Genomic DNA, 20060 nt, shown 5'->3' on the forward strand with positions numbered 1-20060 from the left:
CTTAGCCTCGAGGGAGAACTACTCCCTCCTCATCATAGGAGACAGCAGCGGCGATGAAGATGGCGGTGGTGTCGATGGAGATGCCTTCCGGGGGCACTTCCCGTCCCGGCGGCGTGCCGGAACAGAGACTTCTGTCCCCCGAATCTTGGCTTCGCGATGGCGGCGGCTCTGGAACTTTTCTCGTATCGTGGCTTATTCTTCCGAAGTTTTTAGGTCAGGAAGGCTTTTATAGGTGGAGAGTCGGAGGGGGTCTGGGGCAGCCAGACAACAGGGGGCGCCCCCCCCCCCCCTTGGGCCGCGTCGCCACCATGTGTGGTGGCCCTGGGCCTCTCCTCTGGCCCCTCTCCGGTGTTCTGGAAGCTTCGTGGAATTATAAGGTACTGGGCGTTGATTTCGTCCAATTCCGAGAATATTTGCTTACTAGGATTTCTGAAACCGAAAACAGCAGAAAACAGGAACTGACACTTCGGCATCTCGTTAATAGGTTAGTTCTGGAAAACGCATCAAAACGATATAAAGTGTGAACAAAACATGTAGGTATTGTCATAAAACAAGCATGGAACATCAGAAATGATAGATACGTTGGAGACGTATCAGTAGTCCCAATTACCATCATCCCTGTACAATATATAATTGCATATCCAAAGATATGTGATAAATTCGGCAGATTTATTGAATGATTAAAGTTGGAGATTTTCCCTGACTCTTCGATTCAAGCAAAATCTCGGGGGCTACTGACATAGGCATCCCCAATGGGCCTGCCGAAGATGGTACCCAGGGTTTATTGAAGGCCCATGACTCGAAGAATAAGAAGATTCGGAAGCCCAAGATGCTAGTAAGGAAAGCTAGAGTTGCATTAGGAAGTATAACTTATAATCTTGCGGGACGGGTTGGAAACCCTCCCGGACTCTGTAACTTGTGTATTACGAAACCCTCGGCTCCACCTCCTATATAAGGGGGAGTCGAGGGACGAAGAGAGGATCGAATTTATTGTCAACATAACCCTAGTTTCTTAATCGTCGAGCACTTTTCGGCTGAAACCTTCGAGATCTACTTGCCCTCTACATCCAACGAAACCCTAGTCTACAATACGTAGGCATTGACAAGTTAATACCTTGTCAGACGGCCCAGCGCGTCGGCATTATCAAGTCCTGGGGCGAGTTCGCCGCCAGGCTTTTCCTCCGCGTCGACGACACGATCGTCTTCACCCCTAAGGACAACGTCTTCAGGAAGGAGGCGTCGTGCTCCAGCATCTTCAGCTGCAAGAGGCATCGCGAGGGCCCTTATGCTGATCCTCGCCGTTAAGGTGCACGTGCTTGATCCATGTCTCTGCTGCTATCTGATCGTCGCTGCTAGTAGTTGTGCTCGCCTCTAGGAGGTTGTTAAACATTTGTTTTTGTGCATATGTGACTGTAATGTTGGCTTGTAGAGGTTGTTGAACATTGCTTTTGGACCTGGGTAGTCTACCCCAGGTTTAAGTAGGCGTCTTACCACTCTGACGCTAGAATTAGGTACTAATTACTCTGTTATGTTCGTTCTGTATAACTGTGTGTTGTGCTTATGCCTAAGGATGGCAATGGGCAGGGTATGGGCAGGGTAGAGCAATACCATACCCATACCCGTATAGTCGATGGGTACAAACTTCTACCCATACCCGTGCCCATGGGTATAAAACTTTACCCATACCCATACCCCGCGGGTACCCGTACCCATTGGGTACCTAGTGGGTAGGCTAAATTGTACATAAGTTTCTCGCAATTTTACATTTATTGATAATAAATTCCATTAAAAATGAATCATCTCAACTCGATAATAGGTAGTTGAGTACATAACAATTAAAAAAATATAAAAAATCTCATTCGCATATAGTACTCATAAGTAAATAAAAGTAGACGTGTAACATAAGAAATTGACAATAAATGGGCAATGTATGGGTATACCCGCGGGTACAAAGTTATACTCGAGCCCTACCCATGACTTAACGGGTAGGGTATGGGTACTACCCATGGGCATAAAAGTGCACCCATATACCCTGCCGGGTAAAATTGCCATCCTTACTTATGCCTGTGTTTAAGCTCTTGTGTGATGGTAAGATCACCATATATTTAAATGTGGTGAGGAGAAGTTTTACATGGATGCAAAATAGCAACCAAACACATGTATTGTGGCCGATCAAAGATGAAACACTTTATCCAGAGCATCCAAACAACATGCACTTCTGCGTGAACCGATGCAACACATGCTGCCAAACACTGCGGCAAATGTGACCCGTCGCTTTTGATTGATTGTTGCAAGGTGGAAAAGTCGGCCGGGCGACACATGCAAAAAGATCGAGGGGGGAGGTCAACACGCGCCACAGCTATAGATAATACTGTAGATCCCGCGTACTCCAGTACCGATCATGTCCGGTCGATCACGCTCGGGCCTTCTTGTGTGGCCGGTGCTCACGCTCGATCGTTCTGGTCAACACTAACAACTTTTTTCTTTCTTCTCTGGAATATGGCTTTGCCTTTTTATCGACAGCTCCAGTGGCGGAGCCACCCTTAGGCTGTGTAGTCATTTGACTACACAGTTTTTTGGTAATACAAGCTTAAAATGTGTAAAAAATAATTATACAAATACATGTAATTGACTACACAACTTTAACATGACTACACATGGTTGATGTTCTGGCTCCGCCACTGGACAGCTCTGATGAACGTATAGTCGCTTTGCGGTCGTAGCTAGTGCGTACGCTGTGACGTTGGTTTTCCTTCCTTCCTGACAACCTGATCAGTTCGTCGCTTGTTCCCCTTTTGGAGGTTTAGGTCGAACTCTATATAGTATATGTATGTATATATAGTCTATCTGTCCAAATTTCTTCCAAGGACATAGGATAATCTGTAGACAGAACCACGAGGTCTATACGACTTGTCATTTTCATCAACCACTTAACAATCTCTTTTTTTCTCCCTACTCACAATTATTTTTAGAGACTCCATCCTCACAATTCGTCGACGCTTCATCATCCCATTGGAAACAAGTTTGAACTGGCCCGCGGAAAGCCCAGCCCATATGCTCGTGTCTGCCCATTTTCAACTAGATTGGTGGTAAGCCCATAGAAAGCTAGAGTTTTGCATCAATCGTGTGACGGTTCCACCTTCACCAAGCTGCACAATGAAAACGCAATTTGATTTACTCTAAAAAAAAAAGGATGCAGTTTTTGAATGCAGTTATACCTTTCTATGGGCTTACCACCAATCTAGTTTCACAGAAACCAACTCACACTTTTTCAAAAAAAAAAAAAAAAAAACAACTCACAAACACGCCCAGAGACTAATCACAATGCAGTGCACATATCAACCAAACACAGCTCATTTCATCATTTACTAACACCACATGAAGCCTCAAGACTACTGTACAATGGATATGGTTAATTCCCCACTTGTCAGACAGCACATACATGAACCAAACTCTTTTACAAGGCCCTGCTTGCATCCACAGCTGGAGCCAAAAAGGGAAACCAGCAAGCAAGCACCTCATCTGTCGCCGATGCGCTCGGTCATTAGACTAGTTATAAGGGATGTCACAGAAACAGCAAACAAGCTGGCATTAGGCAAAATACACAGTTCTCCAGCTCCCTGGTGTTTAAGGTTGCTGCATTACTTGCGGGATCAGCATGCCATCGTCCGATTGCTTCCCTGGACAGCCTTGTAGCACTCCAGACTGCAGAGTGGAAGCTTTGTCTTGGAGTCACGGTACTTGTAAGGGTTTGGGCACGACGGGCCTGCGCACTTCTCCCTTGGAGGAGGATAGCTGGGAAAATGAAAACAGGCAAGGGATGTTTAGTGTAAGCTCATAACTGCAAGGAGATTTCTAAAATGGGCCGCTGAAAATAGTACACATTAAATGGCCAGTAGTATCTAACCTGCTAGGTTTCGAACTAAATATGCTAGGCAGGCCAATGGAATCAGGGAATGTAATAACAGTTCCTTCTGGTCCCATGACACACTGGATACAGCTTCTTTTATATTCCTCAAACCTTGCTTGTTTTTCCTGCGGGAAAGAATGAGAAGAAATAATGTAATTACCATTATAGCTAGCAAGGGAAGAAATGACAGCTACTGCACAACTCCGGAGAACTGTACCTTGTCTTCCCGTTCTTTCTGTTTCCTCTCTTCCTTTTTCTTCTCAGTATCAATCCCAAGTATTTTCCTCATTGCTTCAGCCTGTACAGCAGAAATCATTAAAGCTGGTCACCAAACAGGAAAAAGAAACTATCAACCAGAAACAAACCTGTTGCTCCCTCTCTGCCTTCTCAACTTGCATCTTACGCCTCTGAGCCACTTCTGCTTTCTTGGCTTGTATCTCCACGTCTGGAAGCTTCTCCTTTTGCTCTGCACATTAAATACCAACACCATTTAGCATCCTATCTGAGGCACAGCACATCACACTAATAAATAGTCATATAAACATATATACTAGGAACTGTACTTCTTGATGTAGCAGCTGGCAATCCGTCAGGATATTCAATCACACTTTCACCATGGCCAACCCTGCCATGAAGGGCTCGCTGCCTGGTTGTGAGGCCAGGAGCTTCAACCTTTACACTTGAAGGTGAATCAGCTTCCTTCAGTCTCCTAGGCTCATCCAACCCAGATTCATCCTCTTCAATAAAATCATCACCATCCTCCAATTCCAAGTTTTTCCTATCATCTCTGCTAGATTGTGACATTGTGAAGTCATTGTCCACTTCATATGGAGAGCCCTTAGTTCTAGAAACCTTGGGTAGCTTCTTTTTCCTGAGACCATCCTCGCCATAACCATAAGCTAGAGGACTGTTAGTAGCTATGGGATGTTCTTGTGCAGCTTTGGCCACCTTAAGTTTTTCAAGATAACGTAATTCACCATCTTCATCATCAGAATCAAGAGTTCGCTTCTTAGGAACCCTTTTGCTCTTGCGAACAAGGTCAGAAGATGGTGAAATGTCCTGCTTATCTCCACGTTTTCCATCAGTGCGATTACCATGAGTATCTTTGCTTCTACTGTAATGCTTCTGCTCACCAGAATCCTAATAAAAAAGAGGGAGCAACTTAGAGCCCAGCAAGTTAAACGAAGTAACTCCCATCTACCACTTCAGTCAATCAGATACTTAAGAGAAACCATAACAAGGCATTTTGAAAAGTCATGGACAAGAACTAGAGCCAACAGCAAGACTACGTGGACTCATTAGCATACACTCCCCGCTGCAATACAGACTGCCATTCCGAATCCGACAAAGACTACCATTCCGAATCCGACAAAGACTACCATTCCAAATCCGACAAAAACTACCATTCCGAATCCGACAAAAGAGTAATCCTTTTTCTTGAGATCCAAAAGAGTAATCCTTGTTACAGACATATTGGTCTTATTTTCACATTTGCAATAATTGAACGCATAGAGTTATTTCATTAAGCTCCAAAATACGTACATTGTACTGTTAAATGACATATAAAAGTATCTCCCCAACTACCTACAAACAATACTAAGCTGCTATACTTGAAAAAATAGACTAGTTTTATGTTCTGTGCAATACTAAGCTGCTACCTAAATATAGTAACTCGTCTTTACCATATCAGTCAAGCAGAAACTTAAGAGAAACCATAAAAAGGAATTTTGAGAAGTCATGGAGAAGAGAGTAGAACCAACAGCAAAACTACATGGACTCATTAGCATACACTCGCTGTTGCAACAGAGACTGCCATTCCGAATCCGACAAAGACTACCATTCTGAATCCGACAAAAGGGTAATCCTTGTTACAGCCATATTGGTCTTATTTTCACATTCGCAATAATTGAATGAGTAGAGTTATTTCATTAAGCTCCAAAATAAGTAAATTGTATAGTTAAATGACAGATAAAAGCATCTCACCATATCAGCTGCTACTTGAAAAAATAGACAAGTTTTATATTCTGTGCAATACGAAGCTGCTACTTAAAATATAGTAACTCGTATTTATCATATCAGTCAAGCAGGTACCTAAGAGAAACCATAACAGGGGATTTAAAAAAAAATCATGGACAGGAGAGTTGACCCAACAGGAAAATGACATGGGCTAATTAGCATATACTCCACTGCAGCAGAGACTACCATTTGGATTTCGGACATCCAACAAAGCCTACCATTCCAAATATGACAAAGACTACCATTGAGTGGAGTAGAGTTATTTCATTAAGCTCCAAAATAAGTACATTGTACAGTTAAATGACAGATAAAAGCATCTCACCATATCAGCTGCTACTTGAAACTTGAAAGAATAGACAAGTTTTATGTTCAGTGCAATACTAAGCTTCTACTTAAATATATTTACCATGTCAGTCAAGCATATACCTAATAGAAAGCATAACAGGGCATTTTGAAAAGTCAGGGCAAGAGAGTTGACCCGACAGCAAAACGACATGGACTCATTAGCATATACTCCACTGCAACATAGACTACTACTATTCGGACATCCGACAAAGGCTACCATTCCGAATACGACAAATACTAGCATTGAGAAATACTAAGCTGCTACTTGAAAAATAGACAAGTTTTAAATATCTAATAATAGCCATGTTCTGCGCAATGCTAAGCTGCTACTTTAAAAAAAAATAGAGTAGAAACGGCGAACCTTGTGCTTATGGCGATGAGAAGAGGCATCGGACGTGCCAGGAGGGCCAGCGTCAGCAACCTCTTGGATGGGTTTGGTCTGTATAGTCCGGTTAAGTCCGCTAACCTTGAGCTTAACTTTTCTCAACCTATTTGGTGGTGGTGGCGCATCAGTGGTGTCTCGTGAGGGCAAGTGTGAGGCGTCGAGGGGGGGTCCAGAGTTTGTTGAGCAGGACGGTGCCGGGCTGCTATGCTTTATTACAGTGGCGGTGCGGGCGTGGGCAGCATCATGATCCCTGTCCTCTCTCCTAGCCTTGTTGGACACGTCGTGCGGCCTGGAGCCCCTGATTTGAGGGCCGTTGAGGAAGAGCTCCTTCCTGCTGCGGTGGCTGGTGCCGAGGTGGTCGTCCGGGGAGGGCGCGCAGGAGATGTCCTTGTACTCGGAGGCGAGCTGCTCCTTGGGCCGTGGCTTCCTGGAGGCGACGCTCCTGGGCCTCTTCTTCATGACGACTTCGGCAGAGGCGCTGAGCGGAGGGTTCCCGAACCCCTCCATGGCGCGGCGGGCGGGCGGCTCGTCTCGAGAAGATGGGCTAGCCGGGCGGGGGCGGCGGCGCTACCTGCGTGCATTGCAGTGAGATGGTTACAATGAATCATGGTGCGCGCGGTGTTACAATAAGGCATAAACTGCGGCTGGCCAGCAGATGCATCGAGTGAAGCTGGGGTATCAAATCAAGCAGGCCAGGAGGAGGAGGAGAAGGGCTATTTGAAGAGTGGTGAGATGGTGTGGAGGAACCGGTAAACTGCACAGCGCAGCCGGAGCTTGCAGCAAGAGCATAGTCCACAGTAGTGCATACAGTACATAGATAGGCGGCGAGAGCAAGTTGAAAGATACTAGAAGAGAAGAAGGCTGGAGCAGGAGCGCGGCGGCGAGAAACTAGGAGGATTCAGACCCCAAAAGACAACCCAAAACCCCTCCAAACAAAACCCCCTCGCCGCGAATCCAAGCGCGCGCCCCCAAATCGGCAGTAACCCAAGCAAGCAAGCAAACCAGCCGCCGCCGCAGCAGCAGCGGCAGACGGCACGAACCCTAGAAACGGTCGGGGGTGGCCTTACCTCGGAGGGCGGGGGCGGGGGCGGCGGTGCGAAGATGGGAAGGCGGGGAGCGGCGCGGCGTTAGGGTTAGGGTTTGTGGGAGGCGAGAGGGGCAGGGGGAGGGGGAGTATTTGGGCTGGGCCCGTCCTTGTGGAGGATGGAGCCCCCCGAGCCGAGGGGGAAGAGGAGGTAGCGGGAGGGGAGCGGGGGGCTCGTGGTGGGCGGGCGACGCGTGCGTACGTAATTTCTCCCATCGCTCTAGCGCTAGCGGGAGCCGGGAGGGGAGTAGCTTTTGCCTAGCTTCTGCTTCCCCCGTTCGTCGTCTCGTCTCCTCTGCCGCTTCACTTCCAGACGGCAGCGGCAGCGGCAGAGGCAGAGAGGCTTCAGTCCTTCAGGCCCTAGAGGGTCGCCTCCCCCAAACGTGAGCACCGGATTCTGTTCGTGCCACGTTTTGGAGGACGGGGCTCTCAGTCGCGTCTCCTAAACAAAATTTCAGAAATTTTAAACTTGAGCGAGATTTGATTAAATTCATCCAAACTTGGCATATATTACATAGATTCGAACGAGATTTGACTAAATTTAAACTAAACCTAATCTACAAGTACTTGCGGCGGTCGGAGGCGTCGTAGTACTGGTGAAACTTGCACATGTCGTCGGTGACGACCTCCTGCTTGACGCGCTCTTCAGGCTCGTCCACGGGCTCGTCCTTCACCAGGTCGCTTGGTCCTGTCTCGCTATCGTCGGTGAGGTCCACGAGCGGCTTGCCGGTGTCGCGGATGGACATGGCGATCGCCGTGTCGAGCTCGCCCCTCCAGGCGTCCTTGTCGTTCAGCGACGCCAAGTACGCTGCTCGCAGCCCTGGGCAGTCCTCGGGGTCGTCGCTGCTGGCGATGAGGCGCTATTGTCTCTCGTACTCCGCCAGCAGTGCCGCCTTCGATGCTTCCTTCGGCTCCTCCTTCACCTCTGGCTTCGGGATGAAGAGGGCGCCGCCGCGCCTCGGATCGATGGGCGTCGCCGGCTCCTCCTTCACCACGCGTTTAGGGACGGTGTAGGGCGCCGAGTGGTACGACGAGGACGGCGTCGATCGGACCGGTCCTAAGGAAGAAGAGTTCGAGGAGGACAAGTACGTCCTCCTTGGCTGCCATTGCGCTGCGGGAGACGGTGGCGATGAGGACGACGCCTCCAACCTTGGAGTGCCGTTGCGGCTGCCGCGGATGACGCTCTCCAGGGTGCGCCCCGGAACGCCCCAGAACAGGGCGCGCATGTCCCTGTTCCAGTTGTTCGGCCCGCCGATGAGGCCGGCGGTGATGCGCATCTCCATGTCGTACTTGGCCTTGAAGTAGGTGCCCCACCAGTCGTCGTTGTTCTTCGCCGCCCAGGTCGGATCGGCCAGGTCCTCAGCGTCGAGTTCAGCCCGCCGGGCCCTGATGGCGTCCTTCCAGAGCTCCGTGCCCGGCGCCGGTGGCTGCGAGACGCCAATGCCGTTCACGGCCATCTTCCAGCCGCCGCTGCTTGGCACGCGCATATCCGGCGGGACGGGATATCCCACGTGGTACAGCGTCCACGCCTCCTTCACGGTGAGGCTGCCGCGGCCGAAGCCATTCGCCGCGGCGATCATGCGGGAGGACGAGGACGACATTGCTTGGAAGGGCGAGGAGAAGATCTGGGGGCGGCGAGGAGAAGATCTGGGAGTGGTGAGAGATTGGGACGAACCGCAGGGCCTCTCAATGTACAGCGGCGGCAGCGGGTGGTTGCACGCAATAACGCCGGCGCGGACGGCCACGCGGCCATGCACGACGAGACGCGTCCCTGCGTCGCCTAGGAAAACAGAGACGCCATTAACGTCGCTTGACCAAAGGTAGGCGACGGGGTTTTAGGCTTCCGAGCCACTGACGCGTCGGGCTCGCGTCGCTTCGTCTCGCTTTTCGTTGTGTCCAGCGTGCCCGGAGCGTCCCCTGTGGGGCGGGGACGGGCTCAGGGCGCCGGACACTGTATCGGGCCGCGCCGGACAAAAAAGGCTTTGGGGGACGCGGCTGGGAAGGGTTTTTTTGTCCGGTGCGCCCCAAATCGCTTTAGGGAACGCTTTGGGGGACGCGACTGGAGATGCTCTTAGCCGTTGGGGCTCCCCGGGCCGAAATTCGGCGCTATTTAGCGCCGGATTAGACGAAAGTTTGGCCCAGGGAGCGCCGAAGTTCCAGCCGTCTCCCCGGTAGACACCCGGGGTTTGGCGTTTTTTTTTGAGAAAAACATCCCTGGATGCCAAATTTCTTGCATAATTCGGCGAATTTGACCAGTTTTGCCAACATTTGGCTTATTTTTACAAATAAACGTTACAGTTCAACAAAACAAGACAAGTTTTCAAACAAATCAAATGGAAACTAGTTGGTGTTGCCTCGAAGCGTCCATATGTGCTCCACTAGATCATCCTGCAACTGTTGATGCATTGTGGAGTCTCGAATCTCCTAACGCATAGCGATGAACGCAACCCACAATGTCGGCACCTGGTGGTTAGGTTGTGCAAGAGGACCCTCTCTGTCATATGGTGCAGCTTGTTCGCTCAGAGGAACCGGATGCTTCCGCTCATCCTCGATAATCATGTTGTGTAAGAACACACAACAGTTCATCACCTCCCACATTTGATCTTTGGACCAAGTCAAAGCGGGGAACCGGACTACAGCAAATCTCAGCTGGAGGACACCAAATGCGCGCTCGACGTCCTTTGGGCAACCTTCTTGTAGCTTGACAAACTCCACCTCCTTCGGGATGACGGCGCCTGAGATAGTCTTCACAAATGTTGCCCATTTTGGATAGATACCGTCTGCAAGATAGTATCCCTTGTTGTACTGTCGGCCATTGATCACAAAGTTAACCGGGGGAGCATGACCCTCAACAAGCTTGGAGAAGATCGGCGAGCACTACAAGACGTTGATGTCGTTGTTGGATCCCGGCATACCAAAGAAGGAGTGCCAAATCCAGAGATCATGGGTAGCCACTGCCTCAAGTATCACAGTGCAACCTTTTTGTGACCCTTGTACATTCCCTGCTAGGCAAACGGACAGTTCTTCCATTTCCAATGCATGCAGTCAATGCTTCCAAGCATCCCTGGAAATCCTCGAGCTTCATTGACAGTGAGGATCTTATGTAATAACCTAGAACATAGGAACATCGAAGGGTAGATTTAGAATTGGGTGTGCATTTCATCGCAAAACAAGGGAAATTTTCGCGCCTTATTGCATACAAACCTAAAAGGGATCGAGGCTCTCTCTCGTTGCAGTTAGGGTTAGGCAATGTGAGGTTAAGAATTTTGACATGATCTCTTTTGTAACTTGTGAATTTTGGAGTTGATTTGAATTGGTAATTCATATTTGAATTTAAAACAAAAGAAGTAACTAATAAACAATATAGAATTGAATTATGAATACATAATTCAAAAACTCATCATAATTCAAATCACTTTGTATTTCAAATTACATTATAAATACACAAATAATTCATAAGTAAATGATACAATTAGAAATGAGCTCATAAGGAAAATTTGAGCTTTATTGATAACACACACACATACAATGTCTTTACAATATTCCTCATACAAAAATTTGATAAATTATACGCAGAATAAAAAGAAGATTGCATCAATTTGAACCTATACTAAAATCCTAAACTAATGTCTTGGAAGAATTGCTTCCTAGACCATTTTCATCCTTGAAACCTGCAAAATAGAAAGAAGAATCTATACAGGGGGTTATATAAGAGAGAAACTAGACAGGGGTTAGAAACCAAGTGTCAAGGACACTTGTCCATGTCCAAAACCTAGACAGCACTAGGATAAGTTACAGCAGACCAAGCCTGGACACACACACAGGGGCTCAAGTTTCACCAAAGGGGATCACACAGCTCAATCGAGCTGATGTGCATCCAACAGCACACAAAGGCACAGCCTAGTCACCAAGCATACCAGGCTTGTGTGTCACAGCCAGAGAAGAAACACAACAGGTATAAAAGGCGTAGAAACCCTAGAAGCAAGGCACAGGTCGACCAGATAACCATTCATCAAGCAACCAGCAAGAAATAGTGTAGAGTTCATCCTGTTCTTGCTCAAGAACAGCACCAACAACCACTGAACCCATTTATCCATCCAAATTCACCAACCAAAACTCAGCAGAAGACATGGGGACATAAACAAGATCATCAGGAGCTAGGAGGAGCAGGGCAAGTAACAAGATCATCCAGCAACTGCTCAACAGCAGTTGAGCTTAATCATCTAGGAGCTGGAACAAGGTATACTGATACGTCCATTTTGCATCACTATTTTATATCATAATTTACTATTATTCATTGATATATTTCATATTTAGAGATGATACTTATGTTATTTCACCTATTTTGCATGTTTCATGATTATTGGAGAATTACTCACTGGAGTCAGAATTCTGCTGGAAAAAGCACAGTCAGGATACAATATTTCTGAAGATCAACAATTGACGGAAAATATACCGAAACTCCTATTTTCCTAGATGACGGAACCAGCCAAAAGGGGAGGCCGAGGAGGGCCACCATGGGCCCTCCCCATAGGCCGGCGCGGGCTCCACCCTGGTCGCGCCGCCTTGTGGGGAGGGGGCCCATGACCCCCCTCGGCCATCTCCCTTTCGCGTACTTCATCTCCCAGGAACCCTAAGGTGTACGGGGACATCGAGAATAGTCGCAGCCGCCTCTGCGGGGCGGAAAACACCAGAGAGAAAAGAGCTCTCCGGCAGGCTGAAATCTGCCGGGGAAATTCCCTCCCGGAGGGGGAAATCGTCACCGTCATCGAGCTGGACTTCATTGGGATCATCATCATCATCATCTCCACCGCCGACACCATCATCTCCACCGCTGCACCTCGTCTCCGTTGTAACATCTAGGGTTGAATCTTGATTATTTCATAGGGGAAACTCTCCCGGTATTGATTACTCCTTGTTATTGATGCTATTGAGTGAAACCATTGAACCAAGGTTTATGTTCAGATTGTTATTCATCATTATATCACCTGTGATCATGTTCCATATGATGTCTTGTGAGTAGTTCGTTTAGTTCTTGAGGACATGGGTGAAGTCTAAATGTTAGTAGTGAACTATGTTGAGTAATATTTAATGGTCTGATATTTAAGTTGTGGTGTTATTCTTCTAGTTGTGTCATGTGAACGTCGACTACATGATACTTCACCTTTATGGGCCTAGGGGAATGCATCTTGTATTCGTTTGCTAATTATGGGGTTGCCGGAGTGACAGCAACCTGAACCCCCGTTGGTATAATCGATGCATGAGGGATAGCAGGATCTCAGAGTTTAAGGCTGTGGTTAGATTTATCTTAATTACTTTCTTGTATTTGTGGATGCTTGCAAGGGGTTTAATCACAAGTTTGTATTAGTCCTAGGAAGGTCGGTGCATTAGCATAGGTTCACCCACACAACACTTATCAAAACAATGAAGATTAATCAACTATGTGAAGCGAAAGCACTAGACTAAATTCCCGTGTGTCCTCAAGAACGTTTGGTCATCATAAGTAAACAAACCGGCTTGTCCTTTGTGCTAAAAAGGATTGGGTCACTCGCTGCAATTATTACTCTCGCATTTTACTTACTTGCATTTTATTTATCTGATATATCAAAACCCCCTGAATATTTGTCTGTGAGCATTTACAGTGAATCCTTCATCGAAACTGCTTGTCAACACCTTCTACTCCTCGTTGGGTTCGACACTCTTATTTATCGAAAGTACTACGATACACCCCCTATACTTGTGGGTCATCAAGACTATTTTCTGGCGCCGTTGCCGGGGAGTGAAGCGCTATTGGTAAGTGGAATTGGTAAGGAAAACTTTTACTGTACGTGTTGTTTTTTATTTCTGCTTGCTGGTATAATTCATTATGGAGAGATCTTCTCTTGAATTCCTATTTGGAAAATCTACTACTACTGCAACGGTAGTGGATGAGGCGCTAGGTGAGAAAGAGATTCCATATAAAATACCTATGAAAATTATTGAACGTGTTGTGGATAACCGTTATGAAGGGGATAGAACTATCCATCCTGGAGATCATTTATTGTTTCTACATGAATTATGCGGGTTATTCAAGTGTGCAGGTATTTCAATGGATGAAGTTAGGAAGAAACTATTCTCTATGTCGCTATCTGGTAAAGCGGCGCATTGGTATAAATTGCTTGAAGAATGGGAACTCTCTTGATTGGAAGGATATTGTGCCTCTATTTTATTCTAAATTCTATCCTCCAAGTGAAATTCACAAAGACCGAAACCTCATATATAATTTACGGCCTCATGATGGAGAGAGTATTGCCCAAGCATGGGGGAGATTGAAGTCTTTAATGCTCAAATGCCCCATTCATGAGCTTCCTGGTAATATCATCATTGATAATTTCTATGCAAGACTTTCTTTTCAAGATAAAACCTTGCTGGATACTTGCTTGTTACTGGATCATTCACACGCAACAAAGAAGAGTTTAAATGGGACCTTCTTGATCGGATTCAGGAGAATACTGAAGGATGGGAGAACGACAAAGGTAGAGAATCAGGTATAAATTATGATTATGAATGCATTGAAACTTTTATGGATACTGATAAATTTCGTAATATGAGTGCTACTTATGGTCTTGACTCTCAAGTTGTTGCAAATTTTTATAAAGCTTTTGCTTCTCATTTTGAATTGCCTAGGAAGAATTTTAATAAGTATCATGAACCTTACAAAGATAAAACTGATTCACCTATAGGTAAATGTATTGAAGTTAAAACTGTTGATCATATTCTTGCTGAAGCTTATATTGAAAAAATTCCTTTCCCTGCTAAAATGAAGGAATATTCTGTTATAACTAGTATGGTTAATAAAAGTGCAAAGAAACCTATAGAACCTGAGGAGAAAATAAATGTTGAACCTGCTATTGCAATAGTTAAAGACCTTGTGACTGAAAATGTAGAAGATGGTCACATCATTTTCTGTGAAGATGCTTCTAATATTGTTTCACATCCTAGTAAGTCTAGGAAAGCCAGTGTTCCTATGCTCTCTGTTAGAATTGGTGATCATTGTTATTATGGTTTATGCGATATTGGTGCAAGTATTAGTGCCATTCCTTATGAGCTTTACAAGGAAATCATGCATGAAATTGGTTCTTGTGAACTTGAAGATATTGATGTGGTTATTCGGCTAGCTAATAGAGAAACTATCTCTCCTATTGGTATTGTTCGAGATGTGGAAGTTCTATGTGGTAAGATTAAATATCCTGCTGACTTTTTGGTACTTGGTTCTGCTGCTAGTAAGACTTGTCCTATCATTTTTGGTAGACCTTTTCTAAATACTTGTGGAGCTATTATAGATTGCAAGAAGGAGAAAATTGTGACTAAATTTGCTGGTGAATCTTATGAGTTTAATTTCTCTAAATTTACCAAAGTTCCTTATGAAGCTGAATTGCCTAATGATGATTTTAGAGTTGAACAGCTTGCATCTATTGCTCTTGCTCCTAATAATCCTTTGCAACAACATTTGGAGGATCATGAGAGTGAAGTCTTTAGGGAAGAAAGGAATGAGCTTGATGAAATTTTCCTTCGTCAACCTATTCTTAAACATGACTTGCCGGTTGAAGATCTAGGTACAATACCACCGCCAAAGGAAGATCCTGTTTTTGATTTGAAACCGTTGCCTGATAATCTTAAGTATGCTTATATTGATGATAAGAAAACATATCCTGTTATTATTAGTGCTAAGCTTTCAGATTCGGAGGAAGAAAGATTATTGGAAATATTGAAGAAACACCGAGGAGCTATTGGCTACACTCTTGATGACTTGAATGGGATTTCTCCCTCTATTTGCCAACATGCCATCAACATGGAAGATGATGCAAAGCCTGTTGTTGAACATCAGCGTCATTTAATTCCTAAGATGAAGGATGTGGTAAGGAAGAGAGTGGTTTTGCTACCCACATGGGTAGCTACGCATGTGCAGGCTGCCGTTAGATCCACGTGGAGATTCGTACTGGTTGGCTTGCACTTTGACCGTGTCCCGCGCCGCATACAGTAACTTGAAAAGGTAATTCTGTGTCATCTCGTCGCTCCGCTAATCCCCTAAGCTCCTGCGTTGAACGTGAAGAGCGCCAGGCACCGGAGCGCCACGGCCAACGCCTCGTCCTTCGATTCCGTCCGCGACCAGCTAGCGCGCCCCACGAGACGTCGCCGCCGCGCCGGCCTGCAAACCGCCGCACCCGCACTTGCCATGCGAGCCTCCGCACCCGCCATTGACTAGTAGGTGGGTGGGTAGATGCGCTGTTGCGGCTGCACTGAAGACGAAATTAAGCCGCGTCGATGGATAGAACATGATCTTCCCAATTCCGTTCATGACAGTGATGCTCGCGTCGATGTGCTGCAGTGGGTGGCAGCGTGGGCGCGTGATGTTGTGGACGCTCGCGCGGGCAGGCTAGTTCGATTTGGGAGAACCGGGAATCAGCTGAGCCCGTCCTCGCGTCTTTCTTGTTCGATTAAGTGGGAGAATCGCTCGAGCTCTTCTACTTGGAGTGGATCTGGAGCCTGCGAGCGAAGGCGGCGGCGCTCTAATGATTGGCCGGCGGGGTTGTAGGTGGCGGTGACGACCCCCTTTTTTGTGGAAGAAGGGGATAACGAGTAGACAAACTGCTTGGGGGAGCGACTAGACCAGGCGAAGGAGCTCCAGATCCAGCCAACGGTAGAGCCTGGGGTGGCCTGATACGTCTCCGACGTATCGATAATTTCTTAGGGATTTCTATTTTCGTGCCCCTGCTTCGTTAGTTGTACTCAGTTTTCCCCAGCTCGTTAGTTTTTCCTCAGTTTTCCCCTCCCTCTAGTTTGAAACCCCTCGAAGACGCGGGTTGCCGTCAGGTCAGAGGCCTTACCGTTACCGTGAGGTCGGTTCCTCGCCGACCGTCTCGTCGTCGACGGGTGGATCCATCTACCGGCCGACGCGTGGGCCGTTTTATTTCATGATTTTATACGCGGTGCTGCCAATGACAAATGGGGCCGCTCTGTAGGGCTGCCGCAGCCAATGACCAGTGGGGTCGTCTATTTATTTATAGAAACTCATATATTGCCGCTCTGTGGGGCCTCCGCAGCCAATGACCGTTGTGGTCGTCTATTTTATTTAGAGAATATAATATAGAGCCGCTCCGTAGGGGCCGCCTCAGCCCATGGCACGTGACTATTTTCGCGGCTTAATCTAAAGTGACTCTTATGCTAAACATTGTGCATCCCGACGTTGACCTAGCGGTGGTGGCGAGCATAGCCGTTCGACCATGCCGATATCGGCATCGGCATCGGCATCGTTTGGAGGATGTGGTGCTCGAATAATAGTGGAAATGGGATGTTATTTTTTACATGCATAATATATAGAAAATAGCTAGATCTCTAAATCGATGCATATGAAGCTACATATATATTCTTGGTCATAATCCCCTTAATTATCTAAAGGGGATGGATGCATGGCTTCACGTCGTCGTCGCTTTCATCGTCGGTATCTTCGTCGTCGAGTAGTAGTACCTCCCGCACATTGTTCCGTCGAACACCTTCACCGTGAGCACATCATCGCCTTCATATTTGAAGTGTACGAACCAGCCGAAATCCACACCGTGCGCGATGGCGAATTTCTCCCAGCCCTTGTCGAGGTACATCCGGCCTTGTCCGTCAAATAGGACCTCCACGGTCCGAGAGACGAGGACCGCGGTCAGCTGCTCGCTGAGATACACCTTAGCTGGCTCCTTGCCGTCAAGATAGTCCGCAAATTTTTTGGGAGTTCCTCGCAAAGAGATCGAGCGCCGATCGTTTGAAATTAGGGAACCCTTGAAATTAAAGGTTTTTTAGAACATGCCCATAATTAATCACATGCATCATATATGTGGGAACGCGTACGTACCTTCTTGACCAAAGGGTCTTCATAGACGACGATGAAGAACTCCTCTATGATCAATGGCGGTGTTGACGGTGGTGGTGGCAATGATGATGATCCACTTCCCCTTCCCCTTCCCCTTCCCCTTCCCCTTCCGGTCCGCTTCCGAGACGTGGAAGCCATGGCAATGGATAAAGTGTATGTGAACGAAAAGAAGAGAGAGGCGAGAACCTATTGACACAAGGGATGGCCGTGTGGGTGTTTATAAGGGAGAGATGACCGTTGTAGGGTTTACACAATAAAATAAGGAGGAGATGACCGTTGTGGGGGTTTATACACAATAAATTAAGGAGGAGACGACCGTTGTGGGGGTATAGTTTATCATTTTACCGTGAAAAGTAATGCCTAAAAAGGAAAGTAATGGCTACAAGAAATCGGTGATGGTTTATCGTTTTTGCGTGAAAAGTAATGGGTACAAGAAATGGGTGATGGTGTATCATTTTTGCGTGAAAAGTAATGGCTACACGAAATGGGTGATGGTGTATCATTTTTGTGCGTGAAAAGTAATGGCTACAACAAATCGGTGATGGTTTATCATTTTTGTGCGTGAAAAGTAATGGCTACAACAAAATCGGTGATGGTTTATCATTTTTTTGCGTGAAAAGTAATGGGTACACGAAATGGGTGATGGTGTATCATTTTTGTGCGTGAAAAGTAATGGCTACAAGAAATCGGTGATGGTTTATCGTTTTTTGCGTGAAAAGTAATGGGTACAAGAAATGGGTGATGGTGTATCATTTTTTGCGTGAAAAGTAATGGCTACACGAAATGGGTGATGGTGTATCATTTTTGTGCGTGAAAAGTAATGGCTACAACAAATCGGTGATGGTTTATCATTTTTGTGCGTGAAAAGTAATGGCTACAACAAAATCGGTGATGGTTTATCATTTTTTGCGTGAAAAGTAATGGCTACACGAAATGGGTGATGGTGTATCATTTTTGTGCGTGAAAAGTAATGGCTACAACAAATCGGTGATGGTTTATCATTTTTTGCGTGAAAAGTAATGCCTAAAAAGAGTTTATAATTTAGCTCGTGAAAAATAATGCGAGAAAACCAAACTTTGCGTGAAGCTAACCGACGACAGAGAGAGAGAGAGGGTGGTGGCCCCGACCGAGAGAGAGAGATAGGGGTTATCCCGCCCGTTAGATCATACGATCAACGGTCGTCGGGCACGATCCGCGTGACATGGGCTAGACCAATCGGGGCAATGTTGGGCGTACGTGAGAGTTTGTGAAGGGAGAGGGCAAAGCTGAGTAGTATCAAGAAACCAAGGGCAAGTGAGTAGTAAACGAGACTAAGGGATTCAAATATGAGATTTAAAAAATGGAAAATGCGTGTTTTGTACAATGAAACCCATCTTGGCCTACCTCAAACTATTTGCAATACAAATCTACATGAGTGTGAAAATTATGGTCTCATTCGGACAAAGTATGTTTTGGGGAAAGCTGTTTTGGGTAGGGCTTATTATGGAAAACCATGCACCTTCATAGCTACTAGGTGATTTGAGAAGTGGCAATTTGTGGTGAAACTTGATTTATCTACGATTTATCTATGATTTGAGAAGTGGAAATTTGTGGTAAAGACTCCATGAGTAAGTGCCACTCCTTTTCGGAATTTTTGCACATTAAATAACTCATTTAACTAGTTAATCCCATTTGTTGACTCTCTGTTGACCAGCCACTTGAGGGTAAAGCTGAGTATATTGCACTAGCCGATATTAGCACTCAAGGTGAAAGCTGAGCATACAAAAAATGCTAGTATATGACTCGAGGGTATACATGAGTATATCTAAATTTTCGGGGTTAGACTCGAGGACGCGTGTTGCGGTGCAGAAGTGGAAGAAGTGCCATTGTTGACGCGTGTCGCGGTGCGGACGTGGAAGACGTGCCATTGTTGACTCGGGTCGCATTTAGGACGCGTAAGCCCCTCTCTCCCTCCCTCCGCACACGGTACGTCTCATTATCGCTCACGCACGAAACCACCCCTCTCACGTCCCATCAACTTCTCCAAAAACCCCAACCGCCGTACGAGCCCTCCCTGCCGGCGATGGAGAAGAAGAATGCGCCGGCGGCCATCGCCCCGAGCCCGTCGCCTCCGGAGCCCGTCGCCTCCGAGCCCGTCGCCGCCCGAGCCCGTCGCCGCCGGAGCCCGTCGCCGCCGAGCCCGTCGCCGCCGAGCCCGTCGCCTCCGAGGGCGGCGCATCCGAGCGGCGCATCCAAGCGCGGCGCCTCCGTGAGCTCGGGCCGGTCTCACTGGCGACGGACCACTTCACAAGATCGGCGAATGCTTATTGGCCAAAGAGGAGTACGTGGACAGCTACTCTGCTATGAGGCAAGTACTGTAGAAATTGGCGCTCGGGTTTGCCGATCCCGACGTGCACACTGCACGAATGGATCATGCTACACC

The 20060-nt window shown here is 46.9% G+C and overlaps 1 protein-coding gene across 1 annotated transcript; it reads right to left on the bottom strand.

The window, feature by feature from the left end:
• Window positions 1-3336: 3336 nt before the first annotated feature.
• Window positions 3337-7178, bottom strand: LOC124704657. The gene is made up of 6 exons (XM_047236927.1): window positions 6633-7178; window positions 4474-5050; window positions 4276-4376; window positions 4128-4208; window positions 3908-4035; window positions 3337-3795 (listed from the first exon to the last, which is right to left on the bottom strand). The coding sequence occupies exons 1-6, from the start codon at window positions 7161-7163 to the stop codon at window positions 3654-3656; spliced, it is 1560 nt and encodes a 519-aa protein (XP_047092883.1). The 5' UTR covers window positions 7164-7178; the 3' UTR covers window positions 3337-3653.
• Between the last annotated feature and the right edge of the window lie 12882 nt (window positions 7179-20060).

This window comes from Lolium rigidum, chromosome 3, assembly GCF_022539505.1.
Source record: "Lolium rigidum isolate FL_2022 chromosome 3, APGP_CSIRO_Lrig_0.1, whole genome shotgun sequence".
NCBI lineage: Eukaryota > Viridiplantae > Streptophyta > Magnoliopsida > Poales > Poaceae > Lolium > Lolium rigidum.